This window comes from Saimiri boliviensis, chromosome 11 (genome assembly GCF_048565385.1).
Source record: "Saimiri boliviensis isolate mSaiBol1 chromosome 11, mSaiBol1.pri, whole genome shotgun sequence".
NCBI lineage: Eukaryota > Metazoa > Chordata > Mammalia > Primates > Cebidae > Saimiri > Saimiri boliviensis.
Window position 1 is genome coordinate 60061911 of NC_133459.1, and position 26966 is coordinate 60088876.

The 26966-nt window shown below is 44.5% G+C and overlaps 2 protein-coding genes across 10 annotated transcripts in view; one reads left to right on the forward strand and one right to left on the reverse strand.

The window, feature by feature from the left end:
- Positions 1-712: 712 nt before the first annotated feature.
- Positions 713-2725, reverse strand: LOC141580446 (uncharacterized). Its single transcript, XM_074381542.1, has 2 exons — positions 2676-2725; positions 713-1469 (listed from the first exon to the last, which is right to left on the reverse strand). Exons 1-2 carry the CDS (start codon positions 2723-2725, stop codon positions 713-715), a joined length of 807 nt encoding a protein of 268 aa, XP_074237643.1.
- Positions 716-26966, forward strand: part of PATJ (PATJ crumbs cell polarity complex component) — a 430121-nt gene continuing 403870 nt past the window's right edge. For all 9 annotated transcript variants that reach the window (XM_074380917.1, XM_074380918.1, XM_074380919.1 and 6 more), the window contains exons 1-3: positions 716-804; positions 22524-22580; positions 22678-22844. In XM_074380917.1, the coding sequence (XP_074237018.1) occupies positions 22559-22580; positions 22678-22844 (189 nt within the window). In that variant the 5' untranslated portion in view covers positions 716-804; positions 22524-22558. The remainder of the gene's footprint in view (positions 805-22523; positions 22581-22677; positions 22845-26966) is intronic.

Here is a 26966-nt window from a genome sequence, read left to right on the forward strand (position 1 = left end):
TCACGAATAAAAAAAATTAATGTATAGTGAAATCAGCACTGTAGAGAGTCAAAATGCCTTGCCTGTGTTCCAAACTTTGGGCCAAACTACCTGGTGCACGGTTTCCTCATCAGTTTCTTCAGGGAGTAAATGAGATAATAAGGTATAAGCACTCAGCATATGGCAGGCAAATACTGCTGGATTATACTACTGGATTTGTTTCCTTCTCCCACTAAATGAGAAGAAAATAATGCTCCCACATTTACACGTTTTAGAATATTTTATTTTGCGTTAGCGGATATAGAAAACAAAGGAGGGATGAGAGAACAGAAAAGAGCAAAAAGGCAAAGTGCTAAGCAGATTGACTCAATGCTTTATCGATATACTCCTCAATTTCCTTGATCTTGGGTCTCGCTCTCCACGCAGGCCTCCAACCACACCGGTCAGTCCGGATCTCCCTCCCTGTCAGTGACGGCTGCCCTACCACGCGGGGTCTCATCCGCCCACCCGGCCCCCACAGCCCCTACAGCCCCCACAGCCCACTTTTCCCAGGCCCTCGGCCATCCCGCGTCGGGTCGGAATTCACCTGCAACAGCTAGGGCCACCGCCCTCCCGGCCTGGAGCCTGCCTCCCGAGGCCCTCGGCTCCCTCGCCCGCCCCCCGCGCCACCCCGGCGCCCCGCCCCGGGCGGGGAGAGTCGGGGCGAGGGGAGGGCCTGCCAGGTGAGGCGCGGTCACCCTGGGCCTCTCACTTCCGCCCAGGTGAGGCAGGGCCGACAGGGAGCCGGCCCGGCCGGGGCTCCCACCTGCTCCTCCGGCGCACCAGGTAAAGCGTGGGGTCCCGGCTGTGCGGTGCGCGCTTGTCCCTGGGGATCCCCGCGCCTGGAGGCCGGCGGGGGGCAGCTTCCGCGCGGGCTTCCCGGGCCTGCCTGCCCTGCCCCCGTGCGCTCCTCGCCGGCCCGCCCGAGGGGGTGGGAGCCAGAGGCGGAGGGCGCCGCCGGGCGCTCGGAGGTCCCGCGGCGGGGATGGGGCGTCCGTAGCGTGAGCCCGCGCGGGCCCGGGAGGCGGGGCGGGGGCGCCTTCCTCCTGCGTCCGGCCCGGGTGACCCCGGTCCTGCAGTGCTGGGCTCGCAGAGGCCGCGGGCAGGGGCCCCGCCCCGCCCCGCTTCCCCCAGGCCTTTCGGGCCTCGAATTTCGGCCCACTGGTGTTCGGGGGTGCCACGGATCCGATTCTGCGCCCAGATCGGTGCCTCTGTTTCGCTCCCGGAGCTGGGCGGAGTCTTTCCCTCCGTTGGTGGCGGTGGAAGGAAGGAACGGGGGTGAGGGGACAAAGAGGAGGGGGTGCTCAGAGCCGGGCTGTGGGGGCGACTTGGGCCGGGCCGTGGAGGTTCCCAAAAGCCAGTGCTCAAGCCCTGGACCCTGCCAGCCTTGCTGCGTAGATGGGGAGGTTGTGTTGGAAAGAGCTTCCAGCCTTAGGGGAATTCTTGGATTCCTGCTTTTAAATCAAGCTCAGGAAAGCATTTTCAGATGACTCCCACCCTCCAAATCGCCCCATCCGTCCCGCACACCGGCCAAATTAAGTGAACAAACACCCTTCACCTGGCACTTTGTCATATTTCCAAGTGGCTCTTGTCACTTTGGATTCGAGTTTGTTGTTTATTGGCCTGCCTTTGCCATTTAGAGGGTGCCCCTTTCTGGGCCTTATTTCTTGACTGCATTTGGGGTCTTGCTATTGGTAAGTGCTCGACAAGTGTTTCTTAAGTGGATGAAGAAGGCTTTGGAAACCCAGAAGGACAATGTCCGTTCCACTGAGGATGATACTACCACATTCTGGGCTGAGTTCCTAGTGGCTGCCAATTAGTTTGCACACATCTATCTGAAAGGAGTGGGGGTGGGGTCGGCAGTTAAAAACTTAAGTCTTAATGCCTGTAATCCCAACACTTTGGAAAGCTGAGGCGGGTGGATCACCTGAGGTCAAGAGTTCCAGACTAGCCTGGCCACCATAGTGATGCCCTGTCTCTACTAAAAGTACAAACATTAGCTGGGCGTGTTGGTGGGTGCCTGTAATCTCAGCTACTCGGCAGGCTGAGGCAGGAGGCTGAGGTTGTAGTGAGCTGAGATTGCCCCATTACACTCCAGTCTGGGCGACAAGAGCGAAACTCCATCTCTAAAAACAGCAACAGGCCCGGTGCGGTGGCTCAGGCCTGTAATCCCAGCACTTCGGAAGTCAGAGGCGGGCGGATCACAAGGTCAGGATATCGAGAACATCTTGGCCAACACAAACCCTGTCTCTAATGAAAATACAAAAATTAGCCCGGCGTGGTGCGTATCTGTAGTCCCAGCTACTCTGGAGGCTGAGGCAGGAGAATCAGTGAACCCTGGAGGTGGAGGTTGCAGTGAGCCAGGATCCCACCACTGCACTCCAGCCTGGGCAGCAAGAACAAACACAACAAACTTAACTCTGTTTGCAGCATTAGAAAATGTTAGGTGAGATTGAGCCTTTTAGCTAAAGTGAGCTTTGATGCTTTTAGGGTCCCTAATGGCCTTTAAGATGTTAACAAACAACAGCAACAAAACACTCCAAATATGTTGAATTTATTTGGGAATGAGAAATGAGAATTATAGCCTGAGATGCACAACCATTTATTGGTTTTAGAGACTCAAAGCCAGAGTTGGCCATTGGTGAAGATACCATTACTGGACAGGTGTTATGGAGAGTGTCTTACCAGGTCTGGCGCCCTGCCTCATGCCTGTTATCTCAGCTACTTAGGAGGCTTAGGCAGGAGGATCCCTTGAGACCAAGAGTTGGAGACCAGCCTGTGCAACATGGCTGTCTATTCAGAAAAAACTTTTTCAATGGCTAGGTATGTCAGGAGGTTGAGGCAGGAGGATTGCTTGAGCCCAGGAGATGGAGGCTGCAGTGAGCTGTGTTTGTACCAGTACACTCCAGCCTGGGTGACAGAGCAAGAACCCTGCCTCAGGAAAAAAAAAAAAGAAAAAGAAAAAGAAAAAAAAAGATTATCTTATCTTATCTGAATTACTGCATTCCTAAAGAAAGAATTTCTTGTGGAGTTATTTTAAAGTTCTTGAGTGATCTTTATCTCAGACAGGCAAGCCTGAGCCTTATCCAGCTCTCCATCTCTAGTTTGTTTGGGTCTGACAAAAAGTGATTTTGTCCTGGTGGCTGTAACTTTCACAAAGATAATAAGAAAGTTAGGGCCGGGCGGGGCGCGGTGGCTCAAGCCTGTAATCCCAGCACTTTGGGAGGCCGAGGCGGGTGGATCACGAGGTCGAGAGATCGAGACCAACCTGGTCAACATGGTGAAACCCCGTCTCTACTAAAAATACAAAACATTAGCTGGGCATGGTGGTGCGTGCCTGTAATCCCAGCTACTCAGGAGGCTGAGGCAGGAGAATTGCCTGAACCCAGGAGGCGGAGGTTGCGGTGAGCCGAGATCGCGCCATTGCACTCCAGCCTGGGTAACAAGAGCGAAACTCCGTCTCAAAAAAAAAAAAAAAAAAAAAAAAGAAAGTTAATAAATATGGAAATGGAAGGTACTTATGGACAGAACTTATAAAATGAATTCTGAAGAGATTTGCCCTTACTAGTCCAGATCCTATTAAGGGTAAGAGGAAAAACAAACTTTTTCCTCTGCTCTCACACTACCACAATCAACACTGAAGACTTCTGTGACCAAATAAATGTGTGGGCCAATCAGTTCTGCATCGAACAATAGCTGAGCGTCTTCCAGTTCAATTTTGACACTATCTACCTGGGGATAGTGTCAGATCCCATTAAGACTGGCCCCACTTCTGATGCCAGTCACAAGTCCTAGATTGTTTGACCCTGGCTTCTGACTAACTGGCTATAAATTGGGAATCCACAACTCCCTCCTCTGGTTTGGTTAGTTTGCTAGAGCAGCTCACAGAACTCAAGAAAACACTTACTTAGGTTTATTGCTGATTTATTGTCAAGAATATTACAAAGGATACAAGAGGAAGAGATGCACAGAGTAAGGTATGGGAAGGGACATGCCACCCACCAAGAACCTCTATGTGTTCAGATATCAAGAAGCTCTCCCTACTGCATCTTCTTGGGCCTTTTTTTTTTTTTTAATTGAGACAGAGTCTTGCTCTGTCACCCAGGCTGGAGTGCAGTGGTTCGATCTTGGCTCACTACAACCTCCACCTCCCGGGTTCAAGTGATTCTCCTGCTTTAGCCTCTGTGGCAGCTGGGACTACAGGCGTGCACCGCCATGCCCAGCTAGTTTTTTGTATTTTTATTAGAGAGGGGTTTCACCATGTTGGCCAGGCTGGTCTTGAACTCCTGACCTCAAGTGATTTGTCTACCTCAGCCTCCCAAAGTGCTGGGATTACAGTCATGAGCCACCACACCCCATTTTGGGCTTTTTATGGAGACTTAATCGGGTAGACAAAATTGAAGCATGGAGTAGGGAAACCCAGCAATGCGTATCTGTTCAGATTTTTCTTGGCCTCTCTGTGTGGCATTCCTTCCTTCAAGGTATGGGCAGGACCCCTTCCGAAATGGGGGTCTTATGACCTATAATCACACAAGGGAGGTCAGAGAATTTTTTTTTTTTTTTTTTTTTTTTTTTTTTGAGACAGAGTTTCACTCTTGTTACCCAGGCTGGAGTGCAATGGCACGATCTCGGCTCACCACACCTCCGTCTCCTGGGTTCAGGCAATTCTCCTGCTTCAGCCTCCTGAGTATCTGGGATTACAGGCACGCGCCACCATGCCCAGCTAATGTTTTGTATTTTTAGTAGAGACGGGGTTTCACCATGTTGATCAGGATGGTCTCGATCTCTTGACCTCGTGATCCACCCGCCTCGGCCTCCCAAAGTGCTGGGATTACAGGCTTGAGCCACCGCGCCCGGCCGAATTTTTAAATTTATTTATTTAGAGACTGAGTCTTGCTCTGCTGCCCAGGCTGGAGTGCAACGGCGTGATCTTGGCTCACTGCAACCTCCTTGGCTCACTTTTTGTATTTTTGGTAGAAATAGGGTTTCATCATATTGGCCAGGCTGGTCTCGAACTCCTGACCTCAAGTGATCCACCTGCCTTGGCATCCCAAAGTGCTGGGATTATAGGCATGAGCCACTGCACCTGGCCAAAATTATTTTTATTTCTTAAAATATTTGTTTATGAGATGGAGCCTCACTCTGTCGCCCAGGCTGAAGTGCAGTGCTGCGATCTCCACCCACTGCAACCTTCACCTTCCCGGGTTCAAGTGATTCTTCTGGCTCAGCCTTACGACTGTTGGCATGTGCCACCACGACTGAGTAATTTCGTTTGTTTGTTTGTTTGTATTTTAGTAGAGACAGGGTTTCGCCATTTTGGCCAGGCTGGTCTCGAACTCCTGACCTCAAGAGATCCACCTGACTGGGCCTCTCAAAGTGCTGGGATTACAGATGTGAACCATCACACCTGGCCTCTTTTAAAAATTTTTTAGTAGAGACTGGGTCTCACTATATTGCTCAGGCTGGTCTTGAACTCCTGGTCCCAAGCCATCCTCCCATCTTGGCCTGCCAAAGTATTGGGCTTATAAGTGTGAGCCCCCATTCCGGCTCAGATAATTTCTTTTTTTTTGATCACCCCCCCAACTCCTCGCTCAGAGAATTTCTTTACAGCCAGTTTCAAGACAGAAAAGCAGGGGAAAATTAGAGACCTGCCTTGGGGAGTAAAAGGAGCAGATGAAAGGAGGGGCAGGAGAATGTCAGAGAGAGAGAGAGAGATTCTGTTTTTTTTTTTTTTTTTTTTTGAGACGGAGTTTCGCTCTTGTTACCCAGGCTGGAGTGCAATGGCACGATCTCGGCTCACCGCAACCTCCGCCTCCTGGGTTCAAGCAATTCTCCTGCCTCAGCCTCCTGAGTAGCTGGGATTACAGGCATGTGCCACAATGCCCAGCTAATTTTTTGTATTTTTAGTAGAGACGGGGTTTCACCATGTTGACCAGGATGGTCTCGATCTCTTGACCTCGTGATCCACCCGCCTCGGCCTCCCAAAGTGCTGGGATTACAGGCTTGAGCCACCGCGCCCGGCGAGGATTGCTTTTGAGACCTAAAGCACCCCAACAGTATAACAAAAGAGAGTTACGGGAGTTATGAGCCAGGAACCATGGAGATGAAAACCAATATACAATATGACAAGGAGGTCACATAAAATGAGTTTCCCATCAGGAAAGTAGCTGTGTTTCAAGTTGAACAGAAATTGTATTAAGCTCTCTTCTGCATTTAATGACACCTTAATAAGTTTAAGCCATGGATTAATATTTCTGTAACTATAAATCTAACATATTCATTATAGAAAAATTGGAGAGAATTTTCAAAAAAGAAACTAAAAGCACACAGACTATCTACTCTTGAGAGATAACCACTAATAACATTATGATGTATTTTCTTTCAGACTGCATTTTTTTTTGAGACGGAGTTTTGCTCCTGTTACCCAGGCTGGAGTGCAATGGCGCGATCTCGGCTCACCACAACCTCCGCCTCCTGGGTTCAGGCAATTCTCCTGCCTCAGCCTCCTGAGTAGCTGAGATTACAGGCATGCACCACCATGCCCAGCTAATTTTTTGTATTTTTTTTTAGTAGAGACGGGGTTTCACCGTGTTGACCAGGATGGTCTCGATCTCTCGACCTCGTGATCCACCCGCCTCGGCCTCCCAAAGTGCTGGGATTACAGGCTTGAGCCACCGCGTCCGGCCTTCAGACTGCATTTTTAAAGTTAAAGGGAAAAAATCTGTATATAATAGTTCTCATAGTGAATTCTGAGATTTAGAACCTTGTGATTTGAGACAGTGCCTCAGCACTTTCTAGTTCTTACCATTGCATTTTTACTTAACAGCATTTAATAATTATCCTTACACTGAACAGCCAGCAGTCAGAATTTACTTGCTTTGTTAAAGTTTAACAAGAATATATTAGGCTGGGGAAGCCAAAGTGGGATTTAATTTGTTCACTTAAGACTTTGCTCCCCTTGGTGAGCCAACTTGGTAAGTTTTTTGAGAAATAGGACGAATCTACCTTAATATTTGCATGACCATTGCTATGTTTTTTTCTTAGAGTTTTGTGTAGATTTGGATGCTTCCCCCCCGCCCCCTTTTTTTGAGATGGAGTCTCGTTCTGTCACCCAGGCTGGAGTGCAGTGGCACAATCAAAGCTCACTGCAGCCTCCGTCTCCTGGGTTCAAGCGATTCCCCTGCCACAGCCTCCCGCATAGCTGGCACTACAAGCGGGCACCACCACACCCGGCTGATTTTTTGTATTTTTAGTAGAGACGGGGTTTCACCATGTTGGTCAGGATGGTCTTGATCTCCTGAGCTCCTGATCCTTCTGCCTCCACTGCCCAAGGTACTGGGATTATTACAGGTGTCAGCCACCGTGCCCGGCCTGGAGCCCTTATTTTAGGTTCTGGTTCAAAAGGGGAGAAATTTAGTGCCTGTCAATACCCTTCCTTTTAAGTCAGTGGGATAGATCGATGCTGAAGATGTATTGTTCAGTCTTCTCATAACTAACTTAATGATTACACACTAAAATCTCTGTTACAATAATTTAATTATTAGCTTTTTCAGTGCCATGATCCTGGTTCACTAGCCCTGACCTCCCCGGCGCAAAAGTTCCTCTTACAACTCAGCCTGGACTACAGGCACACACCACCAGGCTCTGCTAGTTTTTGTTTTTGTGGAGATGGGGTTTTGCCGTGTTTTAAATCATTTTGATTGAAAAGAGATGTTAATAGTAGCTATCATTTGTTGATTGTGTTCTGTGTGCTAGGCTAAATGCTCTAAATTATCCTCTTCAATATGCATATGAAGTGATTCCCCCCACCTCCATCCCTCCCCGCCCCCACACAGAGTCTTGCTCTGTCACCCAGGCTGGAGAGCAATGGCGCAATCTTGAAATTGGCTCACTGTTACCTCTGCCTCCCAGGTTCAAGCAATTCTCCTGCCTCAGCCTCCCGAGTATCGGGGATTACAGGTGCCCGCCACCATGCCCAGCTATTTTTTGTTTGTTTATTTATTTACTTTTTGAGAAAGAGTTTTGCTCTTGTTGCCCAGGCTGGAGTGCAAGGGCACAATCTCAGCTTACCGCAACCTCCCTCTGCCTCCCAGTTTCAAGCGATTCTCCTGGCATGAGCCACCGTCCCCGGCCTATTTTTTGTGTTTTTAGTAGAGACAGGGTTTCACTATCTTGGCCAGGCTGGTCTCGAATTCCTGAGCTCATGATCTGCCCGCCTCGGCCTCCCAAAGTGCTGGGATTACAGGCATGAGCCACTGGGCCTCGCCAGGAAGTAATTTTTATTAACTCTTTTTTTTTTTTTTTAAACAAACAAGGAAACTGAGGTGTAGGGAGATTTAAACAATTGGCCAGAAGAACACAGAGTGGGTCCTAGGGATAGACCCTAAGTCTCTATGATTTCAAAGCTCATAGGCCATAGCATTTTCCATATTTCAGTAGTTGGCTATTAAATCAACTGGCAAAACATTGATTACTGAAGTAGATATTTAGTTCTTAACCTGTTTTTGTGTTAGTGACCAATAGGAAATGATCTAAATTTTCATCAGCAGGAGATTGGGTGAAGGAAGTATGTATTCCTACCGTGGAATGTTACTTAGTTTTACAATGAGGAGGAACTGCCTATATCATCGTGAATAACAACCCCACCCCCACCTGTTTTTTTTTTTTTTTTTTTTTTAATGGAGACAGGGTCTCACTCTGTTGCCCAGGCTGTGGAGTGCAGTGGTGTGATCATGGCTCACTGCAGCCTAGACATCCTGGGCTCAATCGATCCTCCCACTTCAGCCTCCCGAGTAGTTGAGAGTACAGATGTGTGCAACCACATCTGGATAAGTTTTAAATTTTTTGTCGGCCGGGCGCGGTGGCTCAAGCCTGTAATCCCAGCACTTTGGGAGGCCGAGGCGGGTGGATCACGAGGTCAAGAGATCGAGACCATCCTGGTCAACATGGTGAAACCCCGTCTCTACTAAAAATACAAAAAACTAGCTGGGCGTGGTGGTGCATGCCTGTAATCCCAGCTACTTAGGAGGCTGAGGCAGGAGAATTGCCTGAGCCCAGGAGGCGGAGGTTGTGGTGAGCCGAGATCGTGCCATTGCACTCCAGCCTGGGTAACAAGAGCGAAACTCTGTCTCAAAAAAAAAAAAATTTTTTTTGTCAAGATGGGGTCTTGCCATGTTGCCCAGGCTGGTCTCAAACTGGGGCTCAAGTGATCTGTGTGCCTTGGCCTCCCAAAGTGCTGGGATAATAGATGAATAAATTTTAAAAATATAAATTTGAGCTTAAAATGGCAAGTTGCTGAAGAATAAGTATACAGTATGATGTAATTTATATAAAGTTTAAAAACCTGCTGAACAATAATACTGCAAACCAGGACAGTAGGTGTTTTAAAAATTTCACATTTGAGGTTTTTTTTTTTTTTTTTTTTTTTTTGAGACGGAGTTTTGCTCTTGTTACCCAGGCTGGAGTGCAATGGCGCGATCTCGGCTCACCGCGATCTCGGCTCACCGCAACCTCCGCCTCCTGGGTTCAGGCAATTCTCCTGCCTCAGCCTCCTGAGTAGCTGGGATTACAGGCACGCACCACCATGCCCAGCTAATTTTTTGTATTTTTTAGTAGAGACGGGGTTTCACCATGTTGACCAGGATGGTCTAGATCTCTCAACCTCGTGATCCGCCCGCCTCGGCCTCCCAAAGTGCTGGGATTACAAGCTTGAGCCACCGCGCCCGGCCACATTTGAGTTTTGTCTGTATTGATTGTTTGCATTTGGGAAGCTGCCTCATAGTTCAAAGAAATTAGTGGAACCTCTATGAGGTGAACATTCTCTAACGTAGGTTGTGCACGTAGAATCAAACCAGACTCCTGCCCTTGCTTTGGCCCTCTGCACACCTTGCTTGGTTTGGTAGATAGGTTTTAAGCCTGGATCTGTGGGCTTTCAGGGACAGGTGAGTTTCATTTCACTTTAGCTTCCATTAATAATTAGTGGGTGTGGCTTTGACCGTAGGAGCTGGTGGGCAGGGCTTCTCCCTGGTCTTCCTTGGGGTTATTTTCTGGAGCTTCTAATGAAGTTCCAGGACATAGTGTATAGAAGAAGGAGATGAGTTAAGTGAATGTTGAGGGTCAGGTTATAAATGTTGTCCCACCCTCCCATCCCCCTGTTTAAAATTTGAAGTATTCTCCTCTTATTTTAAAAGTAGTTATCCTAAAAGGTCATTAGCATTTGAACCCCTTCCCTGTGAGATTAACTCTCTCCAGTGTCATCTGTGTTTCCTTGCTTTGTTTTTGCCTTTTTTCATAGCATCCTTTTATCTTTTTAATTTTACTTTTTTATTTTTTTGAGATGGAGTCTTGCTCTGCTGCCGAGGCTGGAGTGCAGTGGTGTGAGTGCCACTCACTGCAACCTCTGCCTCATGAATTCGAGTGATTCTCCTGTCTCAGCCTCCCGAATAGCTGGGATTACAGGTGTGCACCATGACGCCTGGCTAAGTTTTGTATTTTAGTGGAAATGAGGTTTCACCATGTTGACCAATCTGGTCTCAAATTACTGGCCTCAAGTGAGCTGCCTCCCTTGACCTCCCAAAAATGCTGGGAGTATAGGCGTGAGCCACGGTGCCCGACTCCTGATATGACCATAATTTCTGGGGAGAAGTTGGCAGTGCACAGTCTGTAGTGTGGGTAAAACTGAACAGTGTTTTTGAGGTGGAAACTGATCATTAGTGAAGAGTATGAATGCCCAGGTCTTTTTAGTGGGGACTGGCTACCTGATTGGAGATCTCTAAGTATGAACATTGCCCAGATTTTTTTGTTGTTGTTGCTTGTTGGAGAAAACTGCTACTAACAGGAATACAGAAGCCTACCGTAGGCCACGTGTGGTGACTCAGGCCTGTAATTCCAGTACTTTGGGAGGCTGAGGCAGGCAGATCATCTGAGGACAGGAGTTTGAGACCAGCCTGGCCAACATAGTAAAACCCTGTCCCTACTAAAAATATACAAATTAGCTGGGTGTGGTGGCACACACCTATAGTCCCCGATACTAGGGAGGCTGAGGCAGGAGGATTGCTTGAACCTAGGAGGTGGAGGTTGCAGTGAGCCAAGATCATGCCAGTGTACTCCAGCCTAGGCAACAGAGTGAGACCCTGTCTCAAAACAAAATGCCTACTATACAGCAGTTTAACTTTGTTCCTACAAAAGTGGCCAAGTTGTAGGCAGAGTATTATTGATATGCATTGCTTAACTTTGACTAGTTTAATGAGAAAGTTAGCATGAGTTAACTGAATTAGTCTGAAAAACTGTTTTCATTTTGTTTTAAAAAATTTATTTATGTTCATTGAAGGACTATTCACAAGTTTTTATTTCAGATTCTGAATTTATTTATTTGTTTGTTTGTTTGTTTGTTTTATAGAGACAGGGTTTCACCATGTTTATCAGACTGGTTGGTCTCAAACTTCTGACCTCAGGTGATCCACCCGCCTTGGCCTCCCAAAGTGCTGGGATTACAGACATGAGCCACCATGCCTGTCCTCAGATTCTGAATTTAAAGTGATGTCTTTCAACTTCAATTTCACCATTTCTTGAATGCTCACTGTCAGGAGGACTTAAGCATTGCCTAGGCTTAAGCATATATCTGCAAAATGGCAGGACTGTTCTGGCATTTGTATATATTTCCAAAATCCCAGGGACATAGTGGTCAAAAATACAGTATTTTTATATTTAAGTTGTTTGGAAAAGGTCTTATCATTTGGTAGGAACACAAGGCTGGGACACCTGACTTGAATCTGCATTGGCATGGCAGCAGATGTATTTATCAGAAGTACTGGTAGAGAGCAACCATTATTCTTTGGCTAGGAAAGTTTGTTTTTCATTTAATCAATCAGTACCTCATAAGCACTGAGCTTTGAGGACAAAGGAATGATAATTAGGCTAGACACATCCTTAGCTTTGTACTCCAAAGGAAACAATAGAAACTTAAAGCTTCAATTTTTGAATAACTTCAGAAATCATGACTATGTTTACACTTGACATTGATATTTGCACTTGATATTGATAAGCATAATTATGATTATATTTACACTTGCTCATTGATTCTTCAAATTCTCTGGTTCAATGAGCTCTGGAAAATTCCCGCTGGGGAGTTATGTGTGGTCTAATTGTGACCTGCCCAATTCACTTGTACAGTTAGAGACTAAATACCTGTACTTTTCCAAAGAGATTGCAAGTGATCTTTTTCTTTCCAAATTTCAAGTTAGACATATCATATCTTGTTAAATCAGTGGGGAGTTACATTCTTGTGAACTACTGGGAGTTCAAAAAGTGTTTCTCAGAGGCCTTTCTTTGCCTATATTCTTGATTCTATATATTTTATTTATTAAGTTTTTAATCTTAATCAGATAGAGTTTAATAAAATATATAATAAACAAAATAAATATAATAAAATATAATTTAAAATTAAATTTCTATCTCTCTTCAAATGCTCTATTAATTGGCATTGGCCTAGGCCATGGGTTTTTAAAAGCCACAATGTTATAATAATTTCCTTCAATCACATTCTTCAGTGAACCAGATATGAAAAATTCATGACACAAACTCTCCTGATCAATGATGGAGTGGAAGCTGTCGAGCATAATAGAGTTCTCATTCTCTGGAGGCTGTACAACTATGAGGACAGTAGTACAATGTGGCATTTTAATTTCTAGCCGTGACCAATTGTAGGTAGCCTATCTATGACAAGTTAGACTCAGTTTTACCATGTTTCAACAAAGTTGAAATCCCCTTCCATAAGCCCTGTAGGTTTCTTAACCAGACAGGTCAAAATGGAATGACCAAAGATTTCCTGTGACCATACCATGAGTGAGACATAGGTTCCATTTAGCCTGAGTGCTGTCTGATGGATATTGAGTTGTAGAGTTACTGGTGTTCCTTACTTCTCTTGCCATCTTTTTTTTTTTTTTTTTTGAGACAGAGTCTCCCTCTGTTGCTCAGGCTGGAGTACAATGGCATGATCTTGGTTCACCACAACTTCCAGCTCTGAGGCTCAAGAGATTCTCCTGCCTCAATTTCCTGAGTAGCTGGAACTACAAGTGTGTGCCACCATGTCCAGCTACTTTTTTGTATTTTTACTAGAGATGGGGTTTCACCATGTTAGCCAGGATGGTCTTGATCTCCTGACCTTGTGATCTGCCCACCTGGGCATCCCAAAGTGCTGGGATTACAGGCGTGAGCCAGAGTGCCCGACCTTCCCTTATCATATACTCTGTTTTTGATCGCAGCTCACGGCACCCTCAATTTCCTGGCCCCAAATCATTCTCTCACCTCAGGCTCCCAAGTAACTGGAACTACAGCTTTGCCATGATACCTGGCTAATTTTTTGTATTATTATTATTATTATTTTTAAGAAAGAAAAAATAATAAGAAAAAGAATAAAGAAGAGGAAGAAAGAGAAAGAGGAAGAAGGAGAGAGAATGGGGGTATTGCTTTATTCCCTGGGCTAGAATGCAGTCTAAATATGGGTATGCCTGTAATTGTCCTTAATAATGGAGACATGAAAGAAAATGAGGGAAGAGAATAACAAACAAGGAGCCAACCAACATTTCGTTTAAACTTCTAAGTTGATATGATGTGGTACTGATAAGGGTGTATATTTTGTGTGTTTAAAGTGGAGAGTTCTATAAATGTTAATTACGTTTACTTGTTCCAGATCTGAGTTCAAGTCCTGGATATCGTTGTTAATTTTCTGTCTCATTGATCTGTCTAATATTAATGTTGAAGTCTCCCACTATTATTGCGTGGGAGTCTAAGTCTCTTTGTTAGTCTTGTATGTCTGGGTATTCCTGTATTGGGTGCGTATATATTTAGGATCTTTAGCTCTTCTTGTTGTTGCATTGATCCTTTTATCATTATATAACATCCTTCTTTGCTTCTTTTGATCTTTGCTGCTTTAACGACTATTTTATCAGAGGCAAAAATTGTAACCTCTGCTTTTTATTTATTTATTTTTGTTCTCTGGTTGGTAAATCTTTCTCCATCCCTTGTTTTGAGTCTTTGTGTATCCTTGAATGTGAGATGGGTCTGGCTGCAGCTTACTTCTGGGTTTTAGTTTTTTATCCAAATTGCCTGTCTGTCTTTGGATTGGGGGATTTAGTCAATTTAAATTTAGAATTAATAATGATATATGTGAGTTTAATACTGCCATTTAATATTAGCTGGCTATTTTGCCCATTAGTTGATGTAAATTCTTCATTATGTTGATGCTCTTTACTTTTTGGTATTTTTTAGAAAGGCTGATACTGGTTGTTCCTTTCTGTGTGTAGTGGTTCTTTCAGAAGCTCTTGTAAAGCAGGCCTGGTGGTGATGAATTCTCTGAGTGCTTGCTTGTTCACAAAAAACTTTATTTTTCCTTCACTTATGAAGCTTAGTTTGGCTGGATGCGAAATTCTGGGTTGAAAGTTCTTTTCTTTAAGGATGTTGAATATTGGTCCCCACTCTCTTCTGGCATGTAGGGTTTCTGCTGAGAGATCTGCTGTAAGTCTGATAGGCTTCCCTTTGTGGGTAACCTGACCTGTCTCTCTGGCTGCCCTTAGTATTTTTTCCTTCATTTCAACCCTGGTGAATCTGACGATTATGTGCCTTGGAGTTGCTCTTCTTGAGGAATATCTTTGTGGTGTTCTCTGTATTACCTGGAGTTGAATATTATCCTGCCTTACTAGGTTGGGAAAATTTTCCTGAATAATATCCTGAAGCGTATTTTCCAGCTTGGATTCATTCTCTTCGTCACATTCAGGTACACCTATCAAGTGTAGATTAGGTCTTTTCACATAGTCCCATATTTCTTGGAGACTTTGCTCGTTCCTTTTTATCCTTTTTTCTCTAATCTTGTCTTCTTGTTTTATTTCATTGAGTTGGTCTTCGACCTCTGATATCCTTTCTTCTGCTTGATCAATTCGGCTGTTAAAACTTGTGCATACTTCACGAAGTTCTCGTATTGTGTTTTTCAGCTCCATCAATTCACTTATATTCCTCTCTAAATTGTGTATTCTTGTTAACATTTCGTCAAACCTTTTTTCAAAGTTCTTAGTTTCTTTGGATTGGGTTAGAACAAGTTCTTTTTTTTTTTTTTTTTTTTTTTTTGAGACGGAGTTTTGTTCTTGTTACCCAGGCTGGAGTGCAATGGCACAATCTCAGCTCACCGCAACCTCCCCCTCCTGGGTTCAGGCAATTCTCCTGCCTCAGCCTCCTGAGTAGCTGGGATTACAGGCAAGCGCCACCATGCCCAGCTAATTTTTTTTTTGTATTTTTAGTAGAGACGGGGTTTCACCATGTTGACCAGGATGGTCTCAATCTCTTGACCTTGTGATCCACCCGCCTCGGCCTCCCAAAGTGCTGGGATTACAGGCTTGAGCCACCGCGCCCGGCCTTGTTTTTTTGTTTTTTGTTTTGAGACGGAGTTTCGCTCTTGTTACCCAGGCTGGAGTGCAATGGCGCGATCTCGGCTCACCGCAACCTCCGCCTCCTGGGTTCAGGCAATTCTCCTGCCTCAGCCTCCTGAGTTGCTGGGATTACAGGCACGTGCCACCATGCCCAGCTAATTTTTTGTATTTTTAGTAGAGACGGGGTTTCACCATGTTGACCAGGATGGTCTTGATTCTTGACCTCGTGATCCACCCGCCTCGGCCTCCCAAAGTGCTGGGATTACAGGCTTGAGCCACTGCGCCCGGCTAGAACAAGTTCTTTTAATTTACGGAAGTTTCTTATTATCCACATTTTGAAGCCTGCTTCTGTAATTAGAACACACTCGTTCTCCATCAGGCCTTGTTCTGTTGCTGATGAGGAACTGTGATCCCCTGCTGAGGGAGAGGCGTTCTGATCTTGGGTATTCTCAGCCTTTTTTGGCTGTTTTCTTCCCTTCGTTGTAAATTTATCCATTTGTGGTCTTTATAATTACCATCTTTGTAATTGGGTTTCTGAGTGGATGTCCAACTTATTGATTCTCAGCGCCAAAATCTGAGCAACCCACTGCGCCGACTAAATCAGCGGCGTTAAGATTGATGGTGCTGTTCTGACTCTGCACCAAGAACCGACGCTCTGAGGCGCCGGCAAAACCGCCTCGCCGGTCACAAGAGTCGCGCTGGCGACCCGTGGGGCTCCTCCGCTGGGAATCTCCTGGTGCGTGAGCAACAAGAATTCATGTGAGGGTGTGGCGTCCTCTCGTTCTTTGCACTTTCACTGGGAGCTACAATCCCAAGCTGCTAGTGATCAGCCATCTTGGATCTCTCTCCGTATTATTATTATTTTTAAATAGATACAGGATTTTGCTGTGTTTCCCAGGCTGTTCTCAAGCTCCTAGGCTCAAGCAACTTACCCACATGGGCCTTTCAAGGTCCTGGGATTACAAGCATGAACCACCGTGCCTGGCCTTATATACTCGTAAAGCTTTAATCTTCTTCCCTAGATATTTCTTTACACCATGGAATTGTAATTTTCCAGGCCTACCTTGTGGACATAGTTTAACCTTACTAATTATGAGTCAGAGACTTGGGTTTCATGGCATGTACCTGTAGTCCCAGCAACACAAGAGGCTGAGGCAGGAGCATCTCTTGAGCCAGAGTTCAAATACAGACTGGGCAACATAGTGAGACCCTGTTTCTGAAAAAATAGAAAAAAAAAAAAAAAAAATAAGAGAGGTAGATGGCCAACCAATTTCTATCCTTAACCCTTACCAAGAGATACTCTAATATGGTCTCAAAATGTGCAAGATGATCCATTAAGCGGTTAGGAAGATGACAGTAAAACTTTACCATTTCTACCTTACCCTCATAAAGTTTCTATGTTATGTATGCTTTAAAACATATGTGTATAGTAGTATATAATTGTTTTAAAAGATATTGAGGTACATGGCTGCTGTATTTTTTACTGATGGGAATGTGTGTTTTTAAAAGTTTGAAGACCACTAATCTATACCACAATCAGAATTACCTTTTTTTTTTTTTTTTTTTGTATTTTTAGTAGAGACGGGGTTTCACCATGTTGACCAGGATGGTCTCGATCTCTTGACCTCGTGATCCACCCGCCTCGGCCTCCCAAAGTGCTGGGATTACAGGCTTGAGCCACCATGCCCGGCCCCAGAATTACCTTTTAAAAATAGAAATCTGGACTCAAGCCGGGCGCCGTGGCTCAAGCCTGTAATCCCAGCACTTTGGGAGGCCGAGGCGGGTGGATCACGAGGTCAAGAGATCGAGACCATCCTGGTCAACATGGTGAAACCCCGTCTCTACTAAAGGTGCAAAAAATTAGCTGGGCGTGGTGGCGCGTGCCTGTAATCCCAGCTACTCCGGAGGCTGAGGCAGGAGAATTGCCTGAACCCAGGAGGCGGAGGTTGCGGTGAGCCGAGATCGCGCCATTGCACTCCAGCCTGGGTAATAAGAGCGAAACTCCGTCTCAAAAAAAAAAAAAAAAAAAGAAATCTGGACTCAATATTTCCCTACTTAAAAGCCTTTAATTATTTCCTGTTGCTAACAGGCTAAAGACCAGTCTGCTTAGCATTATTTACAAGGGCCCTTTCAAATTAGTCTGTCTAAATCAGTGCTTCTCAAACTATCCGTGGTAAAAGATCAGGCTCCCCACTCCATAATCTTTCAAGAACTTATATTTTTGTAAAGTAAGTTGTTAGAAAAAAAGACTTTTTTTTTTTTTTTTTTTTTTTTTTTTTTGAGAAAGAGTCCGTCCTGTTACCCAGACTGGTGCAATCTTGGCTCACTGCAACCTATGCCTCCCGGGTTCAAGCGATTCTCCTGCCTCAGCCTCCTGAGTAGCTGGGACGACAGGCGCCCACCACCATACCTGGCTAATTTTTGTAATTTTTTGTAGAGACGGGGGTTTCACCATATTGGCCAGGCTGGTCTCAAACTCCTGACTTTGTGATCTGCCTGTCCCAGCCTCCCAAAGTTCTGGGATTACAGAAGTGAGCCACCATGCCTGACCTATTTTTTTTAATTTACAGTGAGAGAGGTTTCTGATGTGTTCTCATTCCAGTATTCCTAAACTTTTTAGACAGGGTTAGTCATTCTTTATTTATGATTTCTCTTAGCATGTGGTACATACCTCTGCTCTGCTATTGTGTGTTTATGCCTTACAGTATAATTATCCTACTGTGTGACTTGCAGACTGTCGTAGCTATCATCTTTTTGTCACTTTTACTTCATTATTATTATGATTACTTTTGATCTTGCTCTGTTGCCAGACTGGAGTGCAGTAGTGCAATCATGGTTCACTGCAACGGCGATCTTCTGTGCTCACCTGATCCTCCCACCTCAGCCTCCTGAGTAGCCGGGACTACAGGCATGAGTTAACAGGCCTGGCTAATTTTTGAATTTTTTGGTAGCGACTGGGTCTCACTATCTTGTCCAGGCTGATCTTGAATTCCTGGGCTCAAGCAATTGTTGCACCTTAGCCTCCTAAAGTGCTGGGTTTAAAGGTGTGAGCCACTGCATTGGGCCCTATTATTTTTATTATTTTTATTTTGAGCTTTTGAGACAGGGTCTCATGCTGTTCTTGGCTGGAGTGCAGTGTTGTAATCTTGGCTGACTGCCCCCTCAAACTCCCCAAACCCAGGTGATCCTTCCACCTCAGCCCCCTGAATAGCTGGGACTACAGGTGTGCACCATCACACCCAACTAATTTTTGTATTTTATGTAGATACAGGGTTTTGCCATGTTACCCAGGATGATCTCAAACTCCTAGGCTCAAGCGATCCACCCACCTTTGTCTCCTAACATACTGGGTTTGCAGGCGTGAGCCATCATGCCTGCTCCCTAGTTTTTAAATTAGAAAATTAAAACCTGCAGCATTTAAATCGGTGAAGTGAAAAGTTTAATTTTTCAATCTCTCCATCATCACGTCTGCTCTCTTGAAGTAATCACTATTACTAAATTGACTATCTTTCTAAATCTCTTTTTCTTGATATGTGCATCTGGCTATGTTGCCCAGGCTGATGTTGAACTCTTGGGCTCAAGTGATCCTCCCACCTCAGCCTCCCAAGTAGCAGGGATTATAGGCACATGCCATCATTCTTGGCTTAACTCTTTTTCTAGAAGCCTACACACACACATTTTTTTTTTCTTACAAATGTGAAAATAATGCACTCATTCTGAAATTCTGTTTTCCTCTAATGAAAAGGGTTAGATTCTCAAAGCATCCTCATATGAATGTGAAATCTTACCCAACTCCAAACCTTACTCATGATTCAGAGGCTACAGGTAGAAGCCAGACACAGATGAGCATTCCTTCCTGGAGGAGCCCCCAGCCAGCAGGCACATCTTTCAGAGAATTTCACTTTCTTCTACATTAGTTCATATTATCGACTTACTGAAAATACTGATACGAAGTCACTTCTATTTTTTTTTTTTTTGGAGATGGAGTTTTGCTCTTGGTACCCAGGCTGGAGTCCAGTGGCATGATCTTGGCTCGCTGCAACCTCTGCCTTCTGGGCTTGAGTGATCCTCCTGTCTCAGCCTCTCAAGTAGCTGGGTATAGGCAAGTGCTATGCCCAGCTAATTTGTGTATTTTTAGTAGAAATGGCTTTTCTCTGTGTGGGCCAGGCTGGTCTCGAATTCCCGAACTCAGCTGATCCACCCGCCTTGACCTCCCCAGGTGTGTGATTACAAGGCATTAGCTGCCTTAACCAGCCTGGTTGATTTCTTTTGAGGTGTAGATGACTAGTAAGAGTCTGAAATCATTTGTACAGCTTGGGGACTTTTCTTTTCTTTTTTTTTAAGACGGGATCTCCCTTTGTCACCCAGGCTAGAGTACAGTGGCATGATCATGGCTCACTGCAACCTTAACCTCCTGGGCTCGTGATCCTCTCACCTCAGTCTCCAGTGTAGCTGAGATTACAGGTACAAGCTACCACACCTGACTAATTTTTTTGTTTTTGTAGAGACAAGGTTTCACTCTGTTGCCCAGACTGGTCTCAAACTCCTGGCTTCAAGTGATCCTTCCGCCTTGGGCTTCTGAAGTTCTGGGATCACAGGCATGAGTCACTGCACCTGGCCTGGTTTGATCAATTTTGCTAAGCATATACATCTGTGTAAACAGTACCACCTTCAAGACAGAATGTTTCCATCACCCCAAAAAGCTTCCTTGAACCCCTTCCCAGTGTCGGGGAGGGGAAATATCTTTAGCTTCTACCCTTCTAAGTTTTTGGTTGGGGACCCTGTTATAAAACGTAGATTAATGAGAAAAACATAAAAAGTTGTTTAATATTAAGTTTTATGTGACATGAGAGCCTTCATAAGGAAGTGAAGACCGGAAGAAACAGTTAAACCTGAGTGTTTTAAAATTAGGTTTGATGAAGAAGGAAGAGTTGTGGAATGTGATAGGGCAGAAAGGGATATGAGCTAAGAATACTAAACTGGGAAAAACTTAACAAGGCCTATTTGTTCAGATTCCTCTGGGTGTTCCTCATTGATTTTTTTTTTTTTTAAATTTTGGAGACAGAGTCTCACTCAGTTCCCCAGGCTGGAGTGCAGTGGCTCGATCATAGCTCACTGCAGCCTCAACCTCTTGGGCTCAAGTGATCTTCCTGCCTCAGCCTCCTGAGCAGCTGGGACTATGGGTGTGTGCCACCATACATGGCTGATTTTTTTTTTTTTGAGATGGAGTTTTGCTCTGCTGCCCGGGCTAGGGTGCAGTGATGCAATCTTGGTTCACTGCAACCTCAGTTTCCCGGGTTCAAGCAGTTCTTTTGCCTCAGCCTCCCAAGTAGCTGGAATTACGGGTGCCTGCCACCACACCCAGCCAGTTTTTGTATTTTTAGTAGAGGAGAGGTTTCACCATCTTGGCTAGGCTGGTGTTGAACTCCTGACTTCGTGATCCACCTGCCTCAGCCTCCTAAAGTGCTGGGATTACAGGTGTGAGCCACTGTGCCTAGCCTGCATGGCTGATTTTTAAAATTTTTTTGCGGAGACAGGATCTCACTGTGTTGCCCAGACTGACCTCAAACTCTGAGGTGCAAGTGATCCTCCTGCCTGGGCCTCCTAAAATGCTGGACTTATAGCCATGATTCCACGCCGGCCTGTGTTTTGAGATTAGGATGCTGCTATCTTCTGGGAATAGAGAGGAACCTCTCACCAGAGAATCCTATGGTCTACTTCAGGGGAAGTCCTTTCTGCACCTGCTGTTTCTCAGATTCCTTCAGCTTAGATTATTCAACATGTCAAGGTGTCATATTTTGGGAGCTGCATGTTCTGAAGCCTACCATAGCTCCCTTTCACCCCGTCCCAGGTAAATTAATCTATAATTATAGATTAGTTTTGTCAGTACTTGAAATTCATATGAATGGAATCATGCAGTACAGTTTGTGCCTTTTTGGGTCAGGTTTCTTGTTCTCAACATATCATTTTTGAGATTTACCCTTTTTCTTTTTTATTTCTGAATATTATATACCATTATTTGTTTATTCATCTGTTACTAGACATTTGGGTTTTTCTAGTTTTGGGCTTTTATAAATAAAAATGCTAAAATCTTTCATGTACAGGTGTTTTTGTGAGCATGTATTTTCATAAATATTGAGTTAAGTATTTATGAGTGGAAGTGTTGGGTCATATAGTAAGTGTATTTTTAATTTTATAAGAAACTACTGGCTGGGCACGGTGTCTCATGCCTGTATTCCGAGCACTTTGAAAGGCCAAGACAGGCAGATCACCTGAGGTCAGGAGTTCAAGACAAGCCTGGCCAATATATGGTGAAACCCCGTCTCTACTAAAAATATAAAAATTAGCCAGGCGTGGTGGCCCATGCCTGTAATCTCAGCTACTTGGGAGGCTGAGGCAAGAGAATTGCTTGAACTTGAAAGGCGGAGGTTGCAGTGAACGGATATCACACCACTGCACTCCAGCCTGAGTGACAGTGGGAGACTTTGTCTAAAAAAAAAAAAAAAAAGAGGCCAGGCATGGTGGCTCACACTTGTAATCCCAGCTCTTTGGGAGGCCAAGTTTGGTGGATCATGAGCTCAGGAGACTGAGACCAGCCTGACCAACATAGTGAAACCCCGTCTCTATTAAAATACAAAAAATTGCCTGGGTGTGGTGGCGCACACCTGTAGTCCCAGCTCCTTCGGAGGCTGGGACAGCGGAATCACTTGAATCTGGGAGGTGGAGGTTTCAGTGAGCCAAGATTGTGCCACTGCATTCCAGACTGGCGATAGAGAAGACTCTGTCTCAAAAAAAAAAAGAAACCACCAATTTTCCAAAGTGGTTGTGACAATTTACATTTCTATTAGTAATGGACGAGATAGTTCCAGGCACTTCACAGCTTTGTTGACACTTAGTATTATTGTCTGTTTTTTAATTTTAGTTATCTTAGTGGGTGTGTAGTGGCACCTCATTGTGATTGTAATTTGAATTTCACTGAGTGGAGTCTTGATAAAGAATGTTCTTGAAGTTTTTCTTAAATTTTCTGTAGGATTATAGCCATACACAATTGAAATTCATCTTTTATATTTTTAAATTTTTCTTAAGATATCTTTAAGAGTGAATGAAGAGAAGAATTCAAGATGCCTGAAAATCCTGCTACAGGTATACTAGGTATATTGTTCTATAATTAATTAATGATTTAAAAATGGAATCTCAGATGGGACTTAACTATTATTCTGCTTATTCATCTTGACCCAAGATAAACTGCAGGTCCTGCAGGTTCTTGATCGCCTGAAAATGAAATTGCAGGAGAAGGGTGACACATCGCAGAATGAGAAGTTATCTATGTTTTATGAGACACTAAAGAGTCCTCTCTTCAACCAGATACTCACACTTCAGCAGTCCATCAAGCAACTGAAGGGGCAAGTAAGTTACCCATCAGAGTTTTACATTAATATGTTAATATATTCAAACCATCAAAGAAACATAAAGGAGATAGACAAAGACAAATTATCTTTAAGGAATCAGTTCAGCAAAGAGACTGTATTGGGATCTGTAACCTGTAACCTGTAGGTAGCATTGACATGGATAATTTAAAAATGTCAATAGTCAATTTTTTGTTTGGTAGCTGGGTGTGATGGCATGTACTGTTAGTCCCAGCCACCACACCCAGCTACCAGTACCCAGCTACCAGTCAGTCCTGGGTAGTCCCAGGAGGCTGAGGTGGGAGGATTGCTTAAGCCCAGGAGTTCCAGGTTGCAGTGAGCTATGATTATGCCACTGCACTCCAGCCTGGATGACAGAGTGAGACCCTGTCTCTCAAAAAAAAAAAAAAAATTGATTTTAGAGTATAGTTTTTGTACTGCTTATTTAAGTATGTAAAGGTCAGATACTTTGAGAATTCTCAACATCTTTTTCAAAATTATAAAATAGTACTTAACTTAAATATATTTTCTTTTTATTTTGAGACAGCTTTTCTCTCCGTCACTGAGGCTGGAGTGCAGTGGTGTGATCTTAGCTTACTACAGCCTTGACCTCCCAGGCTCAAGCAATGCTCCCACCTCGGCTTCCAGAGTAGCTGGGATAGGTGTGTGCCACCACACTGAGGCTGATTTTTAAAAATTTTTATAGAGACAGGGTCTCCCTAAGTTGCCCAGGCTGGTCTCAAACTATTGGCCTCAAGCAGTCCTCCTACCTCAGCCTTCTAAAGTGCTGGGATTATAGACATGAGCCTCCCCGCCCACGTGTATTTTCCTTAGGAAGTCTTTTATCTAACAAGAAGCGATCATGCCCTTGTAGCACAATAATCACACTTCTCTTAATTATCAAATATTTATTGTCTCTCTAATGCATATTCTCATTAGAAGTTCCTTGGAAGCAGTGTACCTGATATTTAAATATATAGTTGTGTTTCCTCTCCTCATTTACCAGATTCTCTGGACTCTGCAGGCTTTATACATCATTATTGAATAAGGGACACATAGCACTTCTTCTTAGAGGGGTGCAAATTAGAAGTGAGATTTTTTTTTTTGGTGCTGAGATCGAATCAGAAATTCATGGTTTTGACTGTCCTCTTGGAGTCTCTGTTTTGGAGTCAGGGATGGCAAATTACTTTTAAATCACCAATTCTGGAAGCTGAGCTTAAATAGTAGCTATACTATAGATGAAATTTGGGCAGAATTTAAAACATAATGGGAGATAATTTATCAGGGTTAAGTGAAAATTTACAAAATTTGGGAAAAAATGGTTTTTGCTCATAAACTAAAATGCTTGCCTATTAAGTATTTTGTGAGTGATTTGTTTGTAGCCAATTAAGGATTAAACTCTACACATGTCTTTCTGTGAATTGCTTTCTTTAGACCAGAATTTATACTTTAATGTTAGCACTGCCTATATTGATGTTTAGCTTTCTGTATTTCTCTTGGTCATAGAATATCACAATAGTGAATGCTGTTGGTAACAACTGAAATAGGCGAGGATCAGTAGAAATCTATCACATTTGTTGGACTAAGAGTGGATCTAACTAACCGCCCTATCCTAATAGCAGTTCTTTGTATTTGTATAGTTTGCAGTTGCTGTGTGCACAGTCATATTTTATCCATTGGGCTGTATAATCCCTGTAACTGTGGGTTTTGATTTAGATTTTTTCTATGAGGTTTTATTGACATTCACTCTTTTTTTTTTTTGAGACTAAGTTTTGCTCTTGTTGCCTAGGCTGGAGTGCAATGGTACGATCTCAGCTTACCACAACCTCTGCCTCCTGGGTTCAAGCGATTCTCCAGCCTCAGCCTTCCGAGTAGCTGGGACTACAGGCATGCATCACCACACTCAGCTAATTTTGTATTTTTAGTAGAAATGGGGTTTCTCAATGTTGGCCAGGCTAGTCTCGAACTTCTGACGTCAGGTCACCCACCTGTCTCGGCCTCCCAAAGTGCTGGGATTATAGGCCTGAGCCACCATGCCCAGCATCTTTTTTTTTTTTTTTTTAAGGCAGTCTCTGCCCAGGCTAGAGTGCAGTGGTGTGATCATGGATCATTGTAGCCTCGACATCCTGGGCTCAAGCAATTCTTCCACAGGCACGTGACACGTGCCCAGCTAATTTTTGTATTTTTTGTTGAGACGCGGGTCTTACTTTGTTGCCCAGGCTGGTCTTGACCTCCTGGGCTGAAGTGGTCCTCCTGCCTTGATCGCCCAAAGTCCTGGGATTATAGGTGTAAGCTATCACAACCAGCTCGACAGTCATTCTTTTTTTTTGTTTTGGGACAGAGTCTCATTTTCTCAGGCTGAGTGCAGTGGCGCAATCTCGGCTCACTGCAGCCTCCACCTGTGGAGTTCAAGCAATTCTTCTGCCTCAGCCTCCCAAGTAACTGGAATTACAAGTGTGCACCGCCATGCTCAGCTACCTTTTATATTTTTAGTAGAGATGGGCTTTTACCACTGACATTTATTCTTTTTTTTTTTTTTTTTTTTTTTGAGAGGGAGTTTCACTCTTGTTACCCAGGCTGGAGTGCAATGGCGCAATCTCGGCTCACCGCAACCTCTGGCTCCTGGGTTCAGGCAATTCTCCTGCCTCAGCCTCCCGAGTAGCTGGGATTACAGGCATGTGCCACCATGCCCAGCTAATTTTTTGTATTTATTTATTTATTTATTTATTTTTGAGACAGAGTTTCGCTCTTGTTACCCAGGCTGGAGTGCAATGGCGCAATCTCGGCTCACCGCAACCTCTGCCTCCTGGGTTCAGGCAATTCTCCTGCCTCAGCCTCCTGAGTAGCTGGGATTACAGGCACGCGCCACCATGCCCAGCTAATTTTTTGTATTTTTAGTAGAGACGGGGTTTCACCATGTTGACCAGGATGGTCTTGATCTCTTGACCTCGTGATCCACCCGCCTCGGCCTCCCAAAGTGCTGGGATTACAGGCGTGAGCCACCACGCCCGGTGACTTTTTTTTTTTTTTTTTTTTTTTTTGAGACGGAGTTTCGCTCTTGTTACCCAGGCTGGAGTGCAATGGCACGATCTCGGCTCACCGCAACCTCCGCCTCCTGGGTTCAGGCAGTTCTCCTGCCTCAGCCTCCTGAGTAGCTGGGATTACAGGCATGCGCCACCACGCCCAGCTAATTTTTTGTATTTTTAGTAGAGACGGGGTTTCGCCATGTTGACCAGGATGGTCTTGATCTCTTGACCTCGTGATCCACCCGCCTCGGCCTCCCAAAGTCCTGGGATTACAGGCTTGAGCCACCGCGCCCGGCCCATTTATTCTTAATGTTACCTTTATTCCACTGTTTTGGCAGTTGTATCAGCCAGTGATATTTTAAATTATGTTCACTGTAATTACATGATTCTTCTCTTTCTACCAATGTTTAAATGACTCTGTGACTCACTTACTACTAATCTTGAGTAAATTACTTAACCCCTGTGTGCCTCAGTTTTTATGCTTACGAGATGGGATAATGATATCTCATTAGACAGTTGTAAGAATTAAATGATAATACCTGTAGTCATTCTGGTACAATACTTATTCATAGCAAGCACTTAAGTACAGTTATTATTATCATCATGTACTACCTATGGATCGTTTGTGGCTCCCCACATGGAAATGTACAGATAAATGCAAAAGGATTTAGTGCCTTACACCTTTATATGACTGGATGCATCTGTATATGTGAAGTGTAATGGGATGTCAGTGTACATGCTGTTAACTTCGAGTAGTGGTAGAAGGCAGGAAACAAGAACACATGTTAAGCTGTTACACATTTTGTATAATAATAAATTTAAAAAAATTCTAGCCTTGTGAATACACAGATTTTTTTTTTTTTTTTTTTTTTTTTTTTTGAGACGGAGTTTCGCTTTTGTTACCCAGGCTGGAGTGCGATGGCGCGATCTCGGCTCACCGCAACCTCCACCTCCTGGGTTCAGGCAATTCTCCTGCCTCAGCCTCCTGAGTAGCTGGGATTACAGGCACGTGCCACCATGCCCAGCTTATTTTTTTGTATTTTTAGTAGATATGGGGTTTCACCATGTTGACCAGGATGGTCTCGATCTCTCGACCT